The following is a 24,045-nucleotide window of genomic DNA, read 5'->3' on the forward strand; positions in this document are numbered from 1 at the left end:
GAGACAGTGCCAGCTAAAGTGTTGCGGCATTTCCTTATTATTCCTAGGATAAAAAACATGTTTCGTTGTGGTTCCATTGCAAAGTTGATGTGGTGGCATTCTACGAATAGATCCACTGACGCAACATTTAGGGTGCCCGCTGATTCGAAGGCTTGGAGGCACATTGAAGATACCTGGACACATTTTAAGAGTGAACGAAGAAGAGAAAGTGAGACGAAGAAGAAGAGAAAGTGAGACGCAATCTAGAGCGACAGGATTTCAGGTGAAGTCGAACGACTAGAGGCTTACCCTTGCCAGACTATCTCGCTCCTCTACCTGAATTCCCTACAATGGCATGGTTGGACAAGACAGTGAGAGCAGCTCGACAGATCAGAGAACCCATATCTCTAGAAGAGGAAGAGCTGGCTATTGGATGTGACTGGAAGTATCATACATACATGGCACTGTGGTTGCATGGAAAGCATTTCAGAACACAACAAATTGACAACAAAAAAAACACATTTGACAGTGGGGTAATGGTTAGTTTCATGCAAAAGAGCAGGGCCAGTGCTAGAGACACAAATGAGAGCACTAGCAACCTGGATTACTGTGGTCTGGTGTCAGATATCCTGAAAGTAAGCTTCAGGCGGTTTGAGATGTTTTTGTTGGATGTGAAGTGGTTCAAGGTGATTACTTCTGGTCGCAATGCAACGGTACGCAGAGATGGAAACAAACTTGTGCAAATAGATTCTACAAAGATTTGGACAGATGCGAGCGACACATTTGCTCTCCCCGAACATTGCGAACAAGTGGTCTTTGTACCTGACCCTCGAGAGCGACAATGGTGGTTTGTGGTTCAGGTTGCTCCAAGAAATAAACAAGTATTTGAAGGGCAAGATCTCCTGGAGGAAAGTCAGTCAGACGACGTCCATACTACTGTGACATTAGATGAGATGGACGAAGATATGGCAGAGGAAGATGACAGATATACGAGGGATGACGCAGACGAGCCAGAATTGACACTTGTAGATGAAGATGCAATGGATGAAGACAATATGCCAGAACGAGTTGGGGCAGAGTTATGTTTGCAATTAGAGATAGACGATGATACGGTGCAAGATCTTATCGATGATGCCTCACTCGTCCTCATCTCCGCATCACAGGCGTACTCGTTGATCTCGGCGATCGTCATGTGGAGGTGGTGGTTGCTGTGGAGGAGGGTCCACAGATGCTTCGACCCCTCCTCGCTCACGACCCCCGTCCTACCCAGCACACCTCTGGACACACCTCTTGGCACACCTCGGACACCTTGGGGGGCACACGATCCTAGTGCCTCCAAGCTCTATACTGTACGGGGAGATGGTTCTGTTGACATGGATAGAGTCGGGACTGAGATGCGACGGCGGATTCGCCAGCTCGTAGAAAAGGAAAAAGTCTTGGGATCAGCAAGAAAAGGAAAAAGTCAATTATATAGTGGAGACCATCCTTAGAGAGTACCAGCCTGCTCCGGGTTCTTCCGTTGTTCTGGTGCGGTGGATCAAGGGTGTTGCACGGGACACCTTGAAACATCGACGAGATGCAACTCGGAAGGCTTTCAGGACCGGCTTTCAGGACCGACTCGTCGAAACAAAGGGAACTCTGCCGAAATTTTTGCGTGCGGGAGCATGGTTGATATTTTGGTGCTGCTCGCTTTCTTGGACATAGGGCAGGAAGTCTGGCTGTGGCTGTGTCCATCTTTTAACTGGGCACAGGCCAGGCTACCTACCCTCTGTCCAATAATTTTTTTTTCTGTTATGGTCGTCGCTATGTGCGTGGCAATTTGCGTCTCTATACGCGTCTATACCTGCATCGCAAATAACGATTGGTTTCACAACGACGCGTATAGCGACGTGCCGTGTCGATATCTGCGTCGATGACACCTTATTTTGTTGTAGTGTATATTCTAATCCTTGTTCTCGTTTATTTTCCCACATTGAATGATCACTTTAATATGAGAAAATTATTTGGGTTGGTTAGATATTAGATTTTATGACAATATATTGTCGAAAAATAGAATTCCTAATAATTCCTTAACTACATTCATGCTAAATTTTCAACATCCAACATTTTATACGCAAGCTTCCCGGGGGGGAAGGGGGTTTTGGGCTATATGTAAAATCTATATATCGTGTGCTTCAAGTACTAAAACTCTTTACTTGTGAATTTTTCACCCTCCTAGCTACTAAGAATCTTTCTAGATTAACTCATCAGAATTGAGGATTAATGCTTTTCATGCTATGTGTATGTAGATCATTAAGTGATTCTCATTCAACGTAACGTGACGTTGTATGTAGATCATGAAGAGAATCTCAATCAAGCAAACACTAAAAGGTGAACTTATAATTGAGCATGTATAATGTTTTGGATAGTTCTAGAAGTATATCTTGATTAAGCATATGTGGGCCTTTAATAAGGACTTTCGTATGGGTTTCTTTTTTGTCTTACTCACAAGTTGATCAACAAAGAATGTACTCTCAACCTCAGGCACTACAATATGTGCCTTGAGGGGGCAACATTTACCAAATGGGACAACACAATTACAACACAAGAGATCTTGATCTTTTCTAATCTAGCAATCGTTGATGAGCGGACTATTGTCCACTAAATGGCACCACCAGTGCAAGATGATTTTTTTAAACAAAGATTGTGGGCTGTTGTATGCACAAGAAATGGGCAACATGGGGCGTTGAGAGAGAGAGCGAGAGAAAAAGTTTGGAACAATCCCAAGAGACGTCATAGATCAGTCTGGAACTCACCTAGGACCTGCTCGTCAAGAGGAAGGCCTTTTTGTTAGATGATTAATCCATGTCATCACACCAGTCAGCAACCCACACACGTGGTCACCGGCCCGCATTCCCATGAATCACATGATCTTGTAACTGCCTCCTCACGTGTATATAACTGCACCTCCTCGGATCAATACAATATACGCTTCTAGCCATCGCCTTCTTGGCTATCTCTGCGTATCACTCTCTATGGCTTAACAACCTCTCTCTCTCACTCTCTTTAAGTGAGTTCCCTTCTCTCACATGGTATCATCGCAGCCAAGGCCTGATCCTCCCACACCTGTGAGGCACCCCACCATGCAGTCACCCCCGCCTCTCCAACTTTGGGCGAGGAACCTTCTGCTGCATCTCCTGGCTGCCCTGCGGCAAGCCCGCACCGCTATCTACATATTTGGCGCAGCCCTCAAAGCAGCCCAAAATGCTGCTGCCACCCTTGCGCTTGCAATTGATGATGCCAACCCTGATGTTGAAGCGCCTGCAGTGGTTAAATCCACACTTCTCCCAAGCATAGTTGCTCGCCCTTCCCCCTGCCAAGAAGCAGAAGCCAACGATGTTTGTGATGACTAGGTCATCACGACCTTCCTTGGCAATCTTGCTGCTGAAGATGGTGATGGTTATGCCACCATCGTTGCAGCATTCCCCGGGAACCCGGCTTCTGCAAACCCAACAATGGTTCAATCCACCCAACCCGCTGACACTGGTTCTCCCGGTGCTGCAGTCGGAGGTACCGCCGCACCTCGGCATGACGACCCTGCAGTCCAACTTGCTGCTGCCAACCCTGGTGCAGAATGCAAGACTCCCACACCTGCTGCAGACGAAGTCCTTGTTGCGGACCATACTCCTGCTGCAAACGGCAACGAACCTGCTGCAGACGAAGTCCTTGCTGCTGCCAATGCTGCCAATGCAGATGCCCACGCACGCTCTTGTGCCGCCAGCCCTGCAGTTGAACCTGCTGCTCCTGGTTCTGCGAAGTCAGCCGCAAACGGAGCAACCATCTCAACAGTAGAAGTCGTCACCACCCACACTGTTGTCCTCTATGGAGCTGCCACCCCTTCGAAAAAAGCAGCCGTCAACCAAGCAGCCGGAGCTGCTGCCGCTCTTGCTGCAGACACAGTCCCTTTTGCGGACAACGAACCTGCTGTAGAAGACAAAGATGCATCTGCCGCTGGTGATGCACCTCACCCTGCAGTCAATTCTGCTAAAGAATATGGTGTTGCCATCCACGCAGCACGTCATACCGAAACCAATACAGCCAAAAACGCAGTTAAAGGTGCTGCTAATACACTCCTGCATGCTCGTGCCGCGACCAATAGTGCTATCGATGACGCTAGGTTTCTATCTTCCCGAAGCTACCGGCGGCAAACACCAATGCTGACGCACGCTGCAACTGCAGATGCCGATAATGATGTCACCACCATTCAAGCCTTCCTTGGAGACCTTGTTGTTGATGATCCTGCTTTGGTTGAATCCTCCCAAGTTCGGCACCCTGCAGACGTTCCAAACGAAGCAAACCAGGCTCTGGAAACACCTCATCCACTGGCCCTCAGTGCAGCGCAGGCTACAATCTTTGCCACCACTGGTGGCCCGAGGCCCAGATCTCAGTCTGAAACTCCAGCTGCCCTTCCTCCTTTGCTTCCCGACCTGACCAGTAAACCCAGCCAGCCACCAATGTCTCTCTTTTATTCTTTACCTACCACACATGTACCTCTTACTGGTGGTGCCTTTGCCGACAATAGCCAGATCATTTCTCAATCCCCTACTCTTTCCACTTTGGATTTTTTTGATGCTTATACTGCTGTGCCTCTCCCTCCTGAGCACCCCTTCCTTTCTTGGTCTACTGAGCATCCACTGGCTAGTTCAATATCTGGTGCTCATTGGTTTCCCAGCACACATGCAATGCAACAGTACAGTCACCCTTCGCCCCTCCTCATAAATATCCATTTGTACTTGTTGTTTCCACACTTGGTCTATGCTCCCTTTGATACTGGAGGTGGAGTCCTTCCTGGTCGGCATGCCGCGGCTCATCTCTTACCTCTCCCTCCAGTGCATACCTATCCTCATCATCAGCTACTCCCCTCCAACCCCCACATTACCCTGTCGGAGCCTCCAATTCCACTCCTCGACAAACTACAGAGGGTTGTCTACCTTTCCGCTCAGCTGATATACATAACCATTCTCTTCTATCAGCGGGGGCGCAAAATCAGCAACCATGAAGCAATCTACTTCTTTCACTTGCAGGGGCGATATGATGGTGTTCAAGTTTCAAGAACTAAAACTCTTCATGCTGATTTCAAAGCTAACTTTCCTGGTATTCTAGCTTCATTGATTCACAAGAAGTGGGACCTCAACAATCTTGATCCATCCAGGTTAAAGACCTTGGTAGTCACACCAAGATGCTATCGGGAAATTGCATAATTGCATAAGCATATTGTATCTACCCAAAGCATGTAGATTGAATCTCACACTTTACACATGCATGCCCTTTGTATGACAACATGTCCTACGGGGGCGTGTTAGATGATTAATCCATGTCATCACACCAGTCAGCAACCCACACACGTGGCCAGATGCCAAACGGCCCGCATTCCCATGAATCACATGATCTTGTAACTGCCTCCTCACGTGTATATAACTGCACCTCCTCGGATCAATACAATATACGCTTCTAGCCATCGCCTTCTTGGCTATCTCTGCGTATCACTCTCTATGGCTTAACAACCTCTCTCTCTCACTCTCTCTTTAAGTGAGGCTGGATACACACTGAGTCTCTGCCTGCCCATCACTTCTGCGCACGGACAGGCAGGTGTTACACACTGAAGGTATCGCGTTCTCCAAACGTGGCGAAGCTGTCAGACTTAATCGGCAGCGTATTGGCTCGACGTGTCTTGCAGGAAGCGTTATCAGCAGCTCGTTCCCCGCCCAAGCCTGGGCAGGGAGTCTTGGCAGCCCACGTTCTTGTCCGCAACCCATTTTGTGCTGCCAATCGTGTTGTGCCGGCTGGATTCCACGTCTTCACGCCCAAGCTTGGGCGGAAGGTGTGTAAACAGCCTGAGTTCCCTTCTCTCACACTTTTTTAGCAACCGAGGACGGTAATGCGGTAAGGCAGGAAGGTCTTCCTTGCGAGCTCATGCGAATCAACTCTTTGCTGCAGGTAGTTCATGTGGTGCCGAGGACGCTGCCGTTAGCAGAATGCAATGGTGGGAGATTGCAGGAACTTGTGGGCGATGCCCATTTAGGGGATATGGGCGAAGGAGCATTCTGCCCGATTTTGTATCGCTAATTAGACACAGCGATTTGAGTTCAGGTGGCATTGGATAGCGAGGCGCTGCGCCTAAATGTTGTGGGCTGTCAATAAAACATTGCGCAATAGCTGAACTTGGTTCATCTGCGGTTCTGCCCGATCTTGATGTGCTCAGAGATCGCCGTTTGAAGCCTTGCTGAAGGCGAGGAATTGCGCAAGAATTGCGCGATTTTCCAGCGTTCGAAAAAGGCGATTTGAACTCAGCTGGAACTGGATTGCAAGGAGTTTCTGCTAAATTTGTTTCATCCGCGATTCCGCCCGACCTTGAAGCGCTCATAGAGCTTGATCGGAAGCATTGCTTAATGCGAGGAATTGCGCAATTAGCAGGTGGGTGCCCAATACTTTGTGCATCCCCGCATTCAATTGCCTGTGAGGAAGCTGATTTTGAAGCATTTACAGAGCGCGATTTAGTGAAGAATGCATGGATTATTTCACTGCAAGTTTTAGACATATTTACACCTATGAAAATTGAGCGTAAATATCACTTTTATCACTCTACAATGTGAATAACGTTTTTTAGACTCCACGTGAATGTAAATATTATGTCTTTTACGCATGGCATTTTTTTTACATCCCTTTTTTCTGAGTGAAAAATTTAAGTATATCTTTTTCAAGTAATGAAATAAAAATTTCTAGGTAAAAATACCAACTTTCTTATGTGTAAATATTTATACCTTAAACAAGCTCATGTGTTTTTTTTGCCATGAGTATATTTACTTACCTTCGAGTAGCATTTCAACGGAAATTTTTTTAATACAACTATACACGGAATGAATTTTTCTCACACAATCACAACTTTCATATATTTTCATCGGATATTTCCATAATTTTTTTCACTCTTATTTGAGCTCCACACTTAAATAATTCTAAGTAGCTATCTTTCACAATAAGTATTTTTCTTGTCATCTAAATTTTTTGTATGGGGATCAATGACTAACTGTAACCTATATTGTACATACCAACAACCATATTGAAGGACAAAAGCATTCTTTTTTCTTCCTTCCAAGCTGGATCTTTAAGTTGGTTGCTGCTGCTTCCACTATGGTTTCTTGGTGGATTGGCTTCTCTCTCTACACCAATGCCCATGCATCTATGCTTCTCAAGCTATGCTCCACCGTCCTCTTGAGACTTTGGAAAGGACCTAACAAGTGCACAAATCTCTCAACTCCTTCATCCATCTCAAGAGTGCTTCTACCTCAACACATGAATAGAGCTCATGTCAACCTGATCTATGTTATCTTCACATTGCTTGATGATGTGGCATAGAGCTTCAACATGTGCTCATGAGGCTACCACATGAGTGTGATGTCATCGGGGTGGCTATCCTTCATATGGGTGGGCAATGTATGTAAAGAGAAAATAATGTTTGAAGCTTAAACAAGAAATTCAAATCTTGCACTATCTATTTTTCATGGCTTGTTTTCTCCATTTCTAAATAATTACCACAAGAAAAAATGAAATATATATCTTCTCTTTGTCTACTTTTGATAGCTTCAAGCATTTTCTACTTTTAGGTGAGCACAAATCCCCCCCCCCCCCCCCCTCCCCCCCGTCTCTCTCTCTCTCTCTCTCTCTCTCTCTCTCTCTCTCTCTCTCTCTAACTTGAGCACTACAAGCAAGATAAAATGTGGGCCGCTTTTACCAAAATGAGTATCCACCTGCTATATATAAATTGAGCACTCGTTTAGCAAAGGTTTTTAATGTGATAAACTCTTTAAATGTTGAAATATTGAGCTCTACTATGACCTTATCAAAATTTTAATGTCTCTTTCTTAAAACAAGTAGGCATGGCATTGGCATCAATGGCATTCTAAATCGGAGACCGTCCACGAAGCACCTTCAAACATGTTTCAAAATCTTGCCACTTGTTTTCTCATTGAGCATTCCGATAACCTGTGGTTGCAACTCTCCTCAAAAACCCTAGCTCAACTGCTTTTTGTTATGCATTTATATTGAACACGACAACAACATTGAAGGATGGAGTAGACCAGGAGGAGTTGCTTACAACCAATACTACATCTCCTATTTCTAGCCATGGTCATGCACATCTAGGCTCATCATTTCCAGGTTTTAGCAACCAAATTCAAAAAATGGTGTTGCTTATTTCATATATCACCTTGTTCCGTGTATTGTGCAATGGTAGAAAGAAGCACATGTGTAGTATGGCATATGTGGGTAACATGCACTTCTTTTTGGCAGGTAAATCCACATCATGTATGTGCCACACGATGCCAAAATTTATGAACCAGGCCTTCAATATTGTTTCTCCTTGTTAGACGGATAGCTTTGTGACCATGAAGTTGGCACAAGGGAACCCAAGGGACTAAATTACTTCGTGCTTGGCCATCCAATTCTCCAAGAACTTTGTGTCAAGCTCAACATATGTGTCCGATCCCCTTTACAACTAGCCCATATGATTTCAACCCCTCTTGGGTTGCAGCTCTCACAACCTCGCCTACATCAGATATGACATTTTGCGAGCTTTCTTCCATGGCCCTTTAGGAACTTTGAACATGTTCAATCAAGGTATTCAATAACAATAATTAGACATAAAATACTTACAACACAAAATCACAATGCACTTTCTAGATGTGGATTTCAATAACACTTTCAAATTGATTATACATCCTCAATTTTTATAGTAGCTACCAATTTGTGCATCCCTTCTCTCTCTCTCTCTCTCTCTCTCTCTCTCTCTCTCTCTCTCTCTCTCTCTCTCATGGGTTACAATGTGCTGCTTATGGTGCATTCATCGTCACAACAACTTGAGATTTGATGTTGGTAGGTTCAAAGGGATAACAACAGTCAACACGATATGTCGCATGTGCTATATAGAGTGAGAGATGAAGATACATTATATATGTCAGGGCACAATGTATTACGAGCTACGGGGTCGCTTCCACTATCTATTCAAAGAAGGCTTTGACATCCAGAGTGCAAATGAGGCTGGATGAACTACCCATTATAACACCCTCTTATTTTGGGCACCCATGGTATTAGTGATCGCACATACCTCACACAGTTCCTAATAGTAACACTGTTAGATTCATCTTAGTATTTCCTTTTTATACTGAGACATGGTATCAAATTCACCTATTTGTAATGGATTGGTCTCATTTAGGCATCTTGGAGACGTTAATATATCATGTCATGGCATTTCATCTCTCTCTCTCTCTCTCTCTCTCTCTCTCTCTCAATTTGTACATCCCTCTTTCACCAACTTGTAACATATTGGTCTCATGGGTCATTTAGGCATCTTGGAGACGTTAATATATCATGTCATGGCATTTCATCTCTCTCTCTCTCTCTCTCTCTCTCTCTCTCTCTCAATATTTGTACATCCCTCTTTCACCAACTTGTAACATATTGGTCTCATAGGTCAATTTGGCCTTTTGAAGATGTTACTATGTCATTTTATTTGGTTTCCCCCAATATAGGTCATTTTGGCCTTCTTAAAGAGATAATATATCATTTATTTCATTCCCACGACAATATAGATCATTTGGGCCTTCTAAAGGCGTTTTTGTCTTCTACCAAAACAAGCCATTTTGGCGTTTAGAAGGTGGTAATGTAACATACCATCTCTCTCTCTCTCTCTCTCTCTCTCACAATAGGGTTTCGCTTACTAGCTTGTCCATAGTCAACACGATCCTCGATGACAAGCGTGATCACAAGTTGTTATGTTAGGGTTTCTTTGTATACGACAAGATTTTTCTATTTGGCTATTAAGCAAGTGCAATCCTCGTCAGTAGCAACACCCATTCCATGCACACGCTAGGTCCTTAGGTGCGGTGCAATGAGTACAACAAGTAGTGGCGTTTTCCCATGATGTTAAGCTTGAGAACGTTGCGGCCTACTAATGCAGGCTAAGGTCGGTCGGGCTCAGACGAGTCGGGGGCAGGGAAAACAAAAGGGATGCCAATCGTGCAAGGTGTTGTTTTGATTCAGAAAAAGCTATTTGCTTCATATCCGGACCCACACAAAAACTGGTGAACCCCCTCCCCCCCCTTCGGAAACCTTGCGGTGCATCGTGATCGAGCCTGCATGGACGTGATGGAAGCCTTCAACCTCACCACTCGCCTACTGCTTTGTCATTGATATTGGCGCTTGAAAACAAAGATTATATGTTGCTACCGCCTTTTGTGAACAAGGAGGGTGGAGGAAGGTGTAAAGCGTGTTTTTGGCCGCCGTGCTCATCTGAACCCAAGCTAGGTCATGAACAAGCGCCCTTATAGTTTTAAGGGAAAAATTACCAAAATACCCCTCTAATTTCTGGAAATTCCCAATATACCCCTCATATTTCAAAAATTCCCAAAATACCCCCAATATTTTGTCATAAATTCCCAAAATGCCCTTGGTTGTGAGATTAAATTTTTGTGAAGATACAAAAAATTGTAGCTTTTCATAAGAAGATTGATATGCTAAAAATAGAACTTGAGTTTGTTATGTCGGCTTTAGAGATGAATTGCTTCATTATTTTTAGACATAATTGCTTTTAGACATACTTGCTTTTTCTGTGAGGTAATTTGTGACAAATTACAAAAAATTACATGATAAGCCCTCAAAAGTGGATCTCAATTGTGAAAAACTTATAAATATTAAAAAAAATGAACAATCCAATCAAAATAAATACAAGGGTATTTTCACAAATTAGAGGGGTATTTTGGTAATTTTTCCTAGTTTTAAGAAATCGTGCCAATAATATGCAGAGGCCGGAGCGCTACTGCTAAACACGCTAGTTGTGGCATTTGAGGAAAGGCATCGCTGGTCCCCCCACTCCCTTCTTGACAGAAACAATGTAATCATGAAGCGTACCACACTAGCAAACGAAAGCCTCGGGCTCATATTGTGCATCGCAGCCTAGGGCAGACATTGCTCGCGCTAGCTGATCTGCCCAGCAACTTCGTCTCGCCTGTGCCATCACCTCGTGCTCATTGGCCATTCAAGGAGGGCAAGTACGTACTCTAGCAACTACACTTGCGCCTCCTGGGCGTCCTTTAGCGCCATCCAATGGACTATGGGCACATCTGTATGGAGAGACACTATCTCCCTGCCCAGCACAGATGGCAAGAATGTTCTCAGCACAGTCAGCACCGACGACACTCTGCTAAAAGGTGGCGAAGGACCGCTGCCTGCCGGAGTAGTGGGTGGAGCTGGCCTCAGCAGGGCTCCCATCGCTCTCCCATCGCAAATTTCTGCCAAGATCAACACCATCCGCCGCGTCTAATAGGTGACATTTTTAATCAAGAGCTGCTGGTCATGCTTGGAAATAGATTGACGTTAGCGGAAAGGTGAGGGAAATGTTGCGAGCGAGAGAGAGATATGAAGCTTCTGGAGAGAGAGAGAGAGAGAGAGAGAGAGAGAGAGAGAGAGAGAGAGAGATGAAATGAAATGAAATATTAATGCCTTCAAGAGGCCAAAATGACCTATGAGACCAGTGAAACCGTATTAAACTAAACCTGTTCCAAACTAGTGAATCTGATACCATGTTTGAGTACAAAACAGAGATGCTAAAATGAATATACGAGTGCTACTAGCTAGAACTATGTAGGGTATGTGTGATCATTGATACAATGGGTGTCCATTACAATAGGGTGATATAATGGGTCATGAGCTTATCCTCGTCTGTACTCTAGATGTCGAGATAGTATGTCTCGAGTCCTCTACTGCAGTCCCCATCAATGTTACGAACCTCCTCTCTTTAGTCACAAGCATCTAGATCTCACTATCTCCAATGCTCAGTCAATGAGAGTACTGTTGGTGTGAGCATGAGCCGAGCTTTGCAGTGGTGGTTGTTCCTCTATTTGTCCAAAGTCTGGAGAGACAGAAATGAAATGAAATGACATAGTAATGTAGTCAAGAGGCCATAATGACCTATGAGACCAAACAGACACAAATTGGTGAATTTGATACCATGTTTGGGTACAGAAAAGAGATCCTAAAAATGAATCTAGGAGTGCTACTAGCTGGTACTGTGTGGAATATCTGTGATTTCTCATACAATGGGTGCCTAGTACAAGAGGGTGATATAATTTGTGATCACTGATACAATGGGTGCCTAGTACAAGAGGGTGATATAAAGAGGTGGCTTATACTCCCCTACTCCCATCTCCTGTAGCCTGCGCATCAATCTGGCTCTTGGCACCATATTGTAAAATGCTTTTTCGCAAATCCACAAAGCTACAATAAATCCATCTTTCGTGTGCCCTCCCCTCCTCGATGATGTCTCTAAGTGTCGGAATGTGGTCAAGAGTGGAGAAGCCTCTCCTAAAATCTGCATGTCCTACTGTCTGTATACCCTCACTCTCTATGGATCTCCTCAACTGTTGCTTGGGGATAGATGCATACAACCATGTCAATGTGTGTCCAATCATAATAGTATGATAGTTTCTAGCTTTCGTAGGATCACCTGCCTTGAAGATGGACATGATCTAAATTAGACCCTCACACATGCACGATTGAACATTACTGCAAGAACCTTTGTCAACATATCTCTAGCATATATGTATAAAATGATCTGCTACTAGACCATATTCATGATCATATGCTCTCTTGGTCTTCATCCTGTGAATGGTTGTCTTTACCATCTCAGTGGTAAAGAAGGTAGTTGTACACGGACATGGCTCAAGAGGATCTGGAAGGGGTGTCTACGTATATAAGGAGTGCTTGTGAAAGAGAATCCATGCCTCTCTTGAGTCTCTTCTCAAGAACAACTAGTATAAGTCCCGCTCCATCTGAGCTCGGAACACTCGCTTCTTGCGTCGCACAAGGTGCAAGAAGGCTATCCGAGATTGACTATGATCGATGATCTTCAAGGGTGGCATGTGTGTGTGTGTGTGTGTGTGTGTGTGTGTGTGTGTATATATATATATATATATATATATATATACATACATACATAGAGATAGAGAGAGAGAGAGAGAGAGAGAGAGAGAGAGAGAGAGAGAGAGAGAGAGAGAGAGAGAGAGAGAGAGAGACATGAAATGATATATTAACATCTTCAAGAGGTACAAAAAAGAGATACTAAGATAAATCTAGAGGTGCTGCTAGAGTCGAAAGAAACTCTACTTAACATATCTAAGGTATATAAGCAAGGACGGGCAATGGGCAGGGGAGGTGGGGGGTTTGATGAAATCAACTATTATGTTAGTGCCTTCAAAAGGCCAAAATAACCTATGAGACCAATCCGCTACAAACTGGTGAAAGAGGGATTACATAGAGAGAGAGAGAGAGAGAGAGAGAGAGAGAGAGAGAGAGAGAGAGAGAGAAATGAAATGTTATAAACGTCTTCAAAAGGCCACAATGACCTATGAGACCCGAAAGTTACAAAGTGGTGGATCTGATACAAAGTCAGAGTAACAAAATAACAAAATAACGTAACAACAATACAAAACAAAGATATATACTATGGGGTCCTAAGTTGGTCGATGTGAGTCAAGCAAAAATTAAGCAGAATAATGGGCAGCTTGTTGGGATAGCTGAATCACAGGAGATCTAGCATCGCTCGTTGGCGAATCTCATCAATTTCCTCCATGGTTAGTAGTCTGACCGGGCGTCGTGTATGCCTGGCCAGCGTGCTCTGAATTTTCTGTCGTAGCCTTCGTCGATGCTGTGAAGTTCTTCGCACTTGCGGGCGCCTGGATTTCCCCAGTTCAATCGCTCGGTCAATCAGTGTGCCTTTGGTGTGAGACGGGGGGGAGCTCTACTGTGGGAGTGGCTCTTGCGGCTGTCCCGTGTCTGCTGTGAAGAAGTCCGTGATCCGTCTTTGAGACTGGCTAGCCTCGCCATTCATTAGGCTATCTCTGTGTCTGCGCAGCTCGAGCAAGAACAAACCCAGGCATCTTTGATCTTCGTATCCCATGACTCTTGAGAGTGGTCCAAAACCCTCTCTGAACAGGCAGTGGAAGCGGCCTCGTATCTCGTAGTAGACGGGGCAGTGGCATGTATAGTGTATCTCTATCTCAGGTTCCATGTTACACAAGGGGTATGTCCTGTCCTCTGCTGGTACTCCGCTGTATCTCCCAGTCTCCATCCGCAACTGGTGAGAAGATGTGCGTAACTGTCCAATAGCACATCGTATCCCATGAGACAAGTGGTATCCATGTATCTGGGTCTCGCCACAAAACCATCTTCCGTAAGCTGGAGGAGGTGGTCTCTGTAGAAAGCCATCTTCGTGCCCAATTCCTGTGCTGGTTGTATCCATGTCCTCCTCTTGTATCCATGTCCTCCTCGTGTCTAGCTGGGTCAGGTCTTGGCGGATGAGCTTGCTGATCTTTGATAGTGGAAGAGTGAGAGATGGTGCATCCAATGAGTACTGGAATGGTGGCAGCCTGTCTATGCTGAACCCATGTGCCTGAAACCATGATGTCATCTCCCCATACCAGCATGTTGTATCTCCTTGTATGGCTAGCTGTCAAGAGGATTCAAGTGCTATGCGAGCATATCTGTCTCTAGGAAGTGCCCATGTGCGGTTTATGAAGGAGACTGATCTGGTGAGCGCCTCCACCACAAGTGGGGGGGGGGGGGGGGGGGGGCGCTAGCTCTGCTCGGATAATGGCCCGTGGTACTGATGCCTTGGCTCTAATGAGCCGCGAGATCATAGAGACGAGAGGTTTCTCCATGTTCCCCCATTCGTCTGAGCGACCCGGCCTCCCGTGGTGATCCAATGAAGGTCCCCATATCTCGGTTCCATAGAGAAATGCTGAACCAACCAAGGTGTCAAAGAGCCAGAGCTTCGTCCGGGGCTCCTGAAAGTGAACCTGTGAACACATCCTCTCCAATCTACCGAATGCTGCGTGGGCTCTAGTAAGTCTGGTCTTTGCTGCTCTTTTGAGTGAGAATGCAGGTCCGCTAAAAACCACTCCAAGGTAGGTGTAAGCGTCTGTGTACTCCACCGTCTCCTGGCCGTATGTGAATGTAGGTGTTGACCTCCTGATCCGCTGTGGGGTGGTATTAAACACTACAACCTTGGTTTTACCTAGGTAGACAGACAAACCACTTTCGTGGGCAAACGTATGCAAAGCATCCAATTGATATTGCATTCCTTCTGGGGACTCGGAGATCAACACTATGTCATCAACATATAACAAAAGTGGAATCCATGTTCTTGCCAGCTGAGCACCTTTATCCCCATTGCTGTCAATGTAGTAAGAAACCTCATCTACATACATACCGAAAAGAGTAGGAGAGAGCGGGCAGCCCTGCTTCATCCCAATAGTGGAGTGAACCGGTGTAGAAAGTCCCTCCGGGGTGCGTACATGCCCTACTACTGATCTGTACAATGCCATGATCCCCCAAATGAGTTCTGTGGGTACTCCCATTTCTTGTAGTCTGCGCATCAGTGTAGCTTTGGGTACTGTGTTGAAAGCTTTGCGGAAGTCCACAAAGCTACAATAGATCCGTCTCCTATGAGATCTGCCTTCTTCAATGATGGCCCTGAGTGTTAGGATATGGTCAAGAGTAGAGAACCCTCTCCTGAATCCTACCTGCCCAGTTGCACGTATCCCTTCCCTCTCTGCCCATCTACTCAGCTGTTGCTCCAGAATGGATGCATACAACCGTGCCAGTGTGCGCCCAATCATAATAGTGCGATAATTCCCTGGCTCCATGGGGTCTCCTGATTTGAAGATAGGTACGATCGTAGATAGGTCTCCTGATTTGAAGATAGGTACGATCGTAGATAGGCTCCAAGAGTCTGGTAGGCCCTCACACATGGCCCGGTTAAACATAACTGCTAGAAGCTCTGCTAGTAGGTCTTTGGCATGCATGAAATGCTCAGCGACTAGGCCATCATGATCATATGCTCTCCCAGTCTTCATCTTGTCAATAGCTTTCTTCACCATCTCAGCGGTGAAAAAGACACATGCGTGTGGGCATGGATTGGGGAGGGCCGGCTGTCCAGGTACTGTGTACAAAGATGATTCATACTGCCCCCAGGTCTCTGTGGAGGAAATAGCAGGGGGGGGGACTGCTCATGAAAGAGCCGCCACGCCTCACGCAAGTCCTGACTCAAGAATAGCTGATATAGATCCTGCTCGAGTCGAGCCAAAAAAGACCTCTTCTTCTGCCGCACCAGGCGTCGGAAGTCAATCTGTGACTATCTGTGAGTGACGTCCCCCAACAACACCTCCCTTTGAAGTCTGGCTCTAGTCTGGCGGCACTCCTCATCGTACTAGCTGTTCTGAGGCATGATCCCTGATCGGCGGCTCTGCTCAGGCTGGGTGTGTGGGTATCTTCTGCTGCTGCCTCATGTAATGTCTGTGTCAGTATAGTAGTTAGCTCTTCCAGAGGTCGCCCCGGGTCCTCAGTGCATAGGTGTCTGTAGATTCCGTCCATGTATACAGAATCCGTCTCCCATGTGAATGTGTAGCGAGTAGGGGCTGCTACTCGTGGCTTGTGTGCTACACTGAACCGGAAGGAGATGGTCATCGACACCAGAGCATGATCCACTACCACCCCGACCTGTCTGAGCTCAACTGTGAGATCTTGGATACTAGAGATGAGATTCGGCTGTGCCATGACATAGTCCACTGTGCTGGCTCCATGTCTGTGTGGGAAGCATGTAAAACCTCCCGAAGCAGGAAATCTCTGTAGGCCGTTCAAGATGGCCAATCCATGTGCAGTGCCCATGTTTATCAGGTGTCGCCCATACTCAGTACATTCCACATCGTGTGATAGTTTGGAAAGGCCCGTCTCTACAACATCTAGCTCTCTTAGCATCTCCTCTAAATTATCGTAAAACACTTCCTGGTGATGGGCAGTCCTAGCATTGAAGTCCCCTAGGATGATAATGTCACCGTCCCTAGAGAACTTCCATATGTCATCATCCAAAATAGAGAAAGGGGATTGTCCTCTGGGTGATGCATAAACTGATGTACTTGGGGGAAAGTAGCAAATAGCTAGGTAGAGGTATCTTCCTGTCTCTGCTTTCAGTCTCACCCACATGTACCTAGCCTGCTCATCCTTGCGGGCTATATGTATTAGTGGCTGCAGATCCTCTCTAAATAACACTGCCACTCTGCCCGAGCTCCGCCCTCTGTGCTCTGAGCATGTCTCCTGTCTGTAGGCTGTCTCCCACCTGTATCCACTGATGTGAGGCATGGATTTCCCTGGGGCCTGGTGTGTCTCAGAGTAAAAGATGATGTCTCTTCCAGTAAAGCTATCCTCAAAGGCACCCACATCAAGACGCATAGATCCATTGCAGTTCCAGGCAGCTACTTTGAGTGTGGTCCCATAAGTCTCGCACCGTCATGTGGAGCGTCGTTCTAGTATTACCACTTTTCCGTCTCGGTAAAAAGTGATCTTGCCTTTTTCCCTTGCCGCTCTAATCTCCGGCATTACTTCCTGCATATGAGCGATCTGCGAGAGGGTGAGATTATCCCCGAGAAAGATGCCAGTCTCTTTAAGAGTTGGTCTTTTCTTCAAGAATGACTTCTTTGCTTCCATGGAGGGAAAACGGAGGATGAGTGCTCTTTCTTTTGAGGTTTCTCCACTGCTTCCATTTTTCTTTATGTTGCCCACTCTCCATGCCCTTGTGTGCGTCGGCTCATGAATCCCCATCAAGGCTGTGAGTTCTTTTACTTCTTCGTCCACATTGCCTTTGTCTTTAAGACCGCAAATTCTCACATATAAAGCGCGCACCCTTCTCCTCTGCTCCTCCTCTAGTGTCTGATTAATGATGTTGTTGGGTGTGGGCATGGGCGTTATCTCTTGGCCTTTTCCTTTCTTGGCCACCTTGATCCATTTCTCGGCTTCGTCCGCCTTCTGTTGAGTTTTGGTAAGAACATCCACCCAAGAAATCGTCATTTCTTTATGCTTCTCTTCTCCTTCTTTGATGGCCCGTACTTGCTCCTTGATCCTGTTGATTTCTTCGATTACTGAGGGTTGCAGTTCGCCCTCTTCCAGTGTGTTTCTTGATCATGCTTCGGCGAGCTCTTTCTTGAGTGACACGATCTCTTCCTCTTGGGTCGTCACTCGGTCTTCCAGCGTGCTTATCTTGCTCTCTTGGATCGGCACGCGTCCTTCGAGCATGTTTATTTTGGCCCAGAGGTTGCGGTTCATCTTGGTCATGATCTCCGTCATCTCCTCTTTGCATTTTTGAATGGCATCCTCTAGGGGGTCGGCTTTATCGTTCATCTTCCTCATGCTTGATCGCTGTCCGCAAGGGAGTTAGGTGTACGTGTGCACCCACCCTAGCAGCGGGCGCGGCGGCTGGGAGTCACTGGATGTACATGTGCACCCACACTGGCGACGAGTGGTGGAGCGCGAGGCGGTGTGGCCAGGCACCCTCAATCTGCTCAACTCTGTGTGTGTGTGTGTGTGTGAAAACAAAAGTGAAGGGGGGGGGGGGGGGGGGGGGGGGGGGGGGGGGGGCGGGGGAGTAAAGTATGGTAGAAATGAAATGAAATGTTATATTAAAGTCTTCAAAAGGCCATAATGACCTATGAGGCCCGAAAGTTACAAAGTGGTGGGGACGGGGGTCAAAAAAATAAAAAATAAATTAAAAAATAAAAAATAAAAAGACTTCCTACGCGTAGAAGAAAAAAAGGGGGGGGGGGGGGGGGGGGGGGGCTGCGGGACATCCTACGCGTAGAGGAGAAAAGGGGGGGGGGGGGGGGGGGGGGGGGGGGGGGGAGCGCGAGAAGGGGGGGGGGGGTGTGTTTGCAAAGGCAGCTCGAAGGGGGGGCTGGGCAGCACAGGAGGAGAGAGAAAGCGGCAACGGGAGCACGCAGTAGCAGGGGCGGGGAGGGAGCACGATGGGTCGCGAGCCGCAGCGAGGGTGCACAGCAGCGTGAGCGCTGGGGTGCAGAGCAGGCGTGAGCGCGGGGGTGCGGGAGCGGCAAGTGGGCGCGCAGGCGCGGGGGCAGCAGGGGCAGCAGGGGGGCGCGCAGGCGCGGGAGCAACAGGGTCAGAGAGAGAGAGAGAGAGAGAGAGAGAGAGAGAGGAGAGAGAGAGAGAGAGAGAGAGAGAGAGAGAGAGAGAGAGAGAGAGAGAGAGAGAGAGAGAGAGAGAGAGAGAGAGAGAGAGAGAGAGAGAGAGAGAGAGATACATATTATTATATTAACCAATCTATCATAGTTGGGGATATGAGAAATACTACTAGAGTTGTGAAGGGTGGGTATCATGAGCCTCACGCGTTCATATACAAAAGGGGACAATTAATCTCAAAGAAAACATAGCGGCCCAAATTCTTCCCTAAATTACCCAAAGACCGAGTTGAATTGTATAGCTGGGCACAAGATAAATTTTTGACCTTGAAGATTTACTTACCGCAAGAGAAGCGCGTCCATGATAATGACAAGGTGACCTCTTCCACTTCCCTAGGTTACAATACTACCTAAATTATCTCCGAGATACTGTGGGCCTTTCAAGATACTCAAGCGAGTGGATAATCGAGATTACAAACTCTCATTACCTCTACATTCTCGTATTCATCCGATTTTTCATGTAAGCCGTTTATGAAAATGCTTGCATGGAGCAACAATGTTGTTGACCAGCAAATTTTGGTTGATTTCGTTGAACCTCCTACCCAACCGCATGAACATGAATGTATTCTCAACTATCATGATTTACGCATGCATCATCATGTGCGTCGACATGCTCTTGTCAAGTGGAAATATCAACCTAAAGAAAGTGCCACTTGGGAAAACATTAGTGTTCTTAAGAAGAAGTTTCCAACTTTTGTTTTCTAGGACAAAAACACTTCTCCAAGGAGGGAGTAATTTCATGCCAAGGGCATAAACGCCAGTGGTCAAGGACCAGGCCCAAGGGGCCGACTGCTAGTGTGGATAGGGAATGAGGTCCAGGGGCTATATAAAGGGGGGTTGGGAGGCTCATTCAAAGGCAGTCCCACTAGGGGCCTTACATGTATCCACTTTGAATATCTCTATTTCTAGAAATGACTCTCCTCTAAGTGCAAATCTACCTATTCACTTGGATCATTCAAACGAAGAAGTGAGAGAGGTAGATTGTGATCTTTTCCACAAAATTAGTTACATGCAATCCCTCAACTTTGGCTATGTTTATTGGTGTTGGTGAATAGTCGACATGGAAGACATTTGATTTGGCAGAAGCTAGTGAAGACCATGGCATTTCAATCATCAAGTATTTTGTGAGGATTTCTTTTTAGTTTGGTTATGTCATGTGTTGAGACCTACTTTTCTGCTTATAGATGATAGTTTATGAGGGTTCTTAACCTTTTATTAGTAGACATTGATGACAAAAGTGATATGGAGACATCTGGATGGGTAGACATCATTGGTTTGTTATCTTGTTGAGCTAAATCTTGGGACTTGCATGCTAATGTCAATTTTGTTTTAGGATGGTGATACTACACCACTCATTACCATATCACAAAATAGGCCAAAGGTGATGTGCTTGAATGAGCTTGTGGTAACTGTCCCAAACATAAAGTGTGAAGAACAAAACTCTATCTATTAATGGTGTTTGAATGGTATCTATATGTTTACTTATAGTGTGAAAACAAAGAGACCTTCAAAGAAAAAGGTTTGATATTGGTGATTTGATTTCATTAAAGGGCGTCCCCCTTGAAAGGGCTCAAGAAATTCTTGTTTTTGCAGCTTTAAAGGATCTCACAAACAAGAAATCATCTCACAATGATGTCATCATTTCAAGGGTCTGCTCATTGTCAACACTTTGTAGAGATTTCAAATCTCTATTTTTGTAATGTTTTTGAGATGGAATGGTTTTTGAAGGGAGAAGGAAGAGAAAGTGGAAAAGCTAAAAGAGTTACCAAAGTTCCTACTAGAAGCAAAGAGAATATCTCTACCCTGGTACAAGCCCTTTTCTTGGTATACTAATCCAATCAAGCATGTTTTAATGTTGTGAATTGTTTCTATTTTATTGCAGGTTTGCAAGTTTAAAAAGAGGAATTTGATTCCTTCTCATAAGAAAGTCATATTATTGACTCATGTATTGCTAGTAACATCTTTGGTCTTACAAATGAGCGTGTTGTGTTGTAAATTTAATAGATTTTTTGTCAAGGTCCTTACACAAGTGTAATATACTTTTGCAGAATGGAGAACTTAAGATGACAACAAAAGAAGCGATAGCTCTTAAACTAATGGGCGAGCACAATATAGATGTCATGTATAGGCAACTAGCTGACTTTTTAAAAGAGTTGCAATGGACTACTCCGAAGGAATCGTTTAATTTCAAGAAAGAATGCCAAGACTCAGAGGCATTGGATGTTTTAGTATGTTGGGCCATTGGGCAAAACAAGATTCAGCTCAAAGACACTAATAAAGATATGGGTCAGGATGAAGTTGAACTTGTTTAAAGTCAAATTCACTATGGAACTTTGGTGATAAACATTGCCACTAATTTTGACATCTTGTTTGGGCAGTTTGACATATATTGCGCAGGTGCATATCTGACTTATAAAGCTAAAAGATTTTGTGGGACAAGTTAATTACTCTTGTTATAGTCTTGAATGCTTGTATGATAGTTGATTGATCACTATTAGCAGTTTTCATACTAAACATTTAGCCATAAAAGATATTTGAATTGAAGTTATCCAATAATTTGGATAGTTTTATGCATACAAGATAGATATTCCTTTCCATATGTGATAAATTTATAGCTATGAAAATATATTAGAGGTATAAATGTTTCTAACGTGTAAACTTTTTCTGTCTAAATAATATCACTACAAAAAAGTTGTATATGAGAATAAGGATCATTTTGTCATTGTGAAGTGAAAAACATTTACCCTGTTCAATTTTTTGCACTGACGGTGACCATTAATGTCTCTCTTTTGCATAGAAAATAAGAGCAAGGCTCTAGCTATAAAAAATTTCCACTGGTTTTCTACCTATCCAATGCATTAATTAGCTCAGAAAAAAATCAACTTAAAACTAAAAAAATTTCAATGTCAAAAGTGGAAATAATTTACACTCAAGATTGATAATTCTCTCAGTTAAGAGAGGAAATATTTATCATTATAAGACATGTGAGTAAAAAATATTTGCACTAGCAATATAAATATATGTAGAATGAAAATATTTCTATGGTGCTAATTTTTACCTACTTTGTGGTATAGTACAATCTTTAAGAGCCTCGATTAGAAAAAATTCACACCATGAACTTGCAAGGTCTTGAGTGAAAAATATTTTCATATTGTGAATTTGGTTTTTTGTTCCATAGGACCAACAATTATTATGCGTCAACAATTTTTTCTCTTATGAATTGAAGAAAGACAATAATAATTATGAGCTTGATTATTTTTCACGTCACTAGTTTATTTTGCAAGAGATTTAATCTCACTTTGAGAATGAGAAAATTTGACGCATGGATAAGAAAATTAACCATTGAAAAAAAATTTAAAGCAATGAGAAAAATAATTCACACTTCCTCTGTTTTTTACACATTAGGGTGAAAAAAAGGGTAGAAAAATGACATTTTTCTCAAAGTGAGAAAATGTCTAAAAGTTGTAGTGTTTGCCTTGCAAGGAGGCATCTTTGTCTTCTATGAATTCTTCTTAAAAATCTGCTGAATTTTGCGGGTACCTTCTTTTTTGGTACTACAATAGTGACAGAAGCTAGAATAGCAGTATTAATGGCGTCCTCAGACTCGCTACAGAGATGATGGGCCATGGAACATGGTGGCCATCAACTGCTCTGGCAAGCTCAGAGATTGGCTTGGGTTTGCTGCGATTCAAGCTCCAATTATATGAGAAGCTAGGAGCCGCCCACCATGTTGAGCTAAGCTTGGGAGAAGCAGGAAGGCTTCTCTCTTGATCACCATAATCAAAGAATGAAAAATCAACATCATTCTCAGTATGGTGAGTACTAAATGGAATATGGGAGCTTGATAAATTAGGTAGAGTATGCAGATTCATAAAACCAGTACTATTAGCCATAGCCATTGTCGGTTGATGGAGGTGCCTATAATTAATTCACTAAGCACAATATACCCCACCTTAATTTAATACCTTAGTGCTGCCCAGTTATAACGTGACTTTGAATTTGAAGAGGCACTTGTCCTTCACATGACAATGTCGAAACCTTTGGTATAGGCTACCATCACTTTCACTGTTCTCTTTCTTTCTTAGGTATGAAGAATCACAATCTAGCTTCTCGAACTCTTTTCATGACTTTAATAATAATAATAAAAAAGCATATATACACAAGAAGATTTAGAAATTTTCTCATGTAGGAAAACTGAGCCTTTTCCAGTGTTTTTCATACAATGAATAACATCATGAGCTTCTGCTCGAGAGGCACCACATACCTAGCTAGGTACGATTGGGGGTAGGGGACCGCCGGGCCGGTGGGCCGGGCCGGTGGGCCGGGCCGGCGGTCCCCTGCCCCCAATCGTACCTAGCTAGTTATGCAGTGCCTCCCTCACAAAAGCTCATGATGTTGAGGTAAGTCACAATGTGGGAATTATTCTGAGAATTTGTCCCAAAACTTCTTGTGATAGTGGATTAAAAAAAAAAATACAAACCTAAAACTTCTTATTTTTCATTAGCTAAAAGGAGGGTTTGCCTCTAAAGCCTTAGCCCTTTGGGCAAGCCAAAAATTATTTATTTATTGTAACTTGCGTAAATTGCCTCGATTTTCAATGAGGTATTGTGCAATTGTTCGTTCTATTTTAGAGATCATTTGCAAAACAAAATTTTGCTTTACCATTTTTAAACTCATTAAACTGGCCAAATGCGCGTTGTATCGGAGAAATGGAGGAAAAATCCTTCTTTTTAATTGAAATGCTAATTTAATCCCTGATTAAGCAAGAGTCACTTTTTGGTAGGGAGTAATACTAGTCACAAACATGAGAGAGAGTCTACAGTGTTTGCTTGACCCTAGTCAAGTCTTCTAGAGAAACACTTCTAGCTCCTTAGTATCATTCAACCCTTTGTCCATGTACACAATATCACACCTCATGCTTCAACTTTTGAGTCAATAAAGACAACATTTTCTA

At 44.4% G+C, this 24,045-nt stretch overlaps 1 protein-coding gene and 2 pseudogenes across 3 annotated transcripts; 2 read left to right on the forward strand and 1 right to left on the reverse strand.

Moving 5' to 3' along the window:
- The first annotated feature begins 2,355 nt into the window (after positions 1-2,355).
- Positions 2,356-5,219, forward strand: LOC147421047 (uncharacterized; annotated as a pseudogene).
- A 658-nt stretch (positions 5,220-5,877) lies between these two features.
- LOC147421048 (uncharacterized) lies at positions 5,878-22,984 on the reverse strand (annotated as a pseudogene).
- On the forward strand, positions 10,885-21,530 carry LOC147421049 (uncharacterized). 3 transcript variants are annotated; one of them, XM_086504828.1, is made up of 5 exons: positions 10,886-11,335; positions 20,685-20,740; positions 20,820-20,897; positions 20,974-21,036; positions 21,140-21,530. In XM_086504828.1, the coding sequence occupies exons 1-5, from the start codon at positions 11,116-11,118 to the stop codon at positions 21,401-21,403; spliced, it is 681 nt and encodes a 226-aa protein (XP_086360954.1). In that variant the 5' UTR covers positions 10,886-11,115; the 3' UTR covers positions 21,404-21,530. The 3 variants fall into 3 exon arrangements, with proteins under 3 accessions (XP_086360955.1, XP_086360954.1, XP_086360956.1); XM_086504829.1 differs by lacking the exon at positions 20,974-21,036 and having other exon boundaries at positions 10,885-11,335; positions 20,820-20,915; XM_086504830.1 differs by lacking the exon at positions 20,974-21,036 and having other exon boundaries at positions 10,887-11,335.
- Positions 22,985-24,045: the final 1,061 nt, after the last annotated feature.

The sequence above is a fragment of the Adiantum capillus-veneris genome, chromosome 28 (genome assembly GCF_014529385.1).
Source record: "Adiantum capillus-veneris isolate H3 chromosome 28, ASM1452938v2, whole genome shotgun sequence".
Lineage (NCBI taxonomy): Eukaryota > Viridiplantae > Streptophyta > Polypodiopsida > Polypodiales > Pteridaceae > Adiantum > Adiantum capillus-veneris.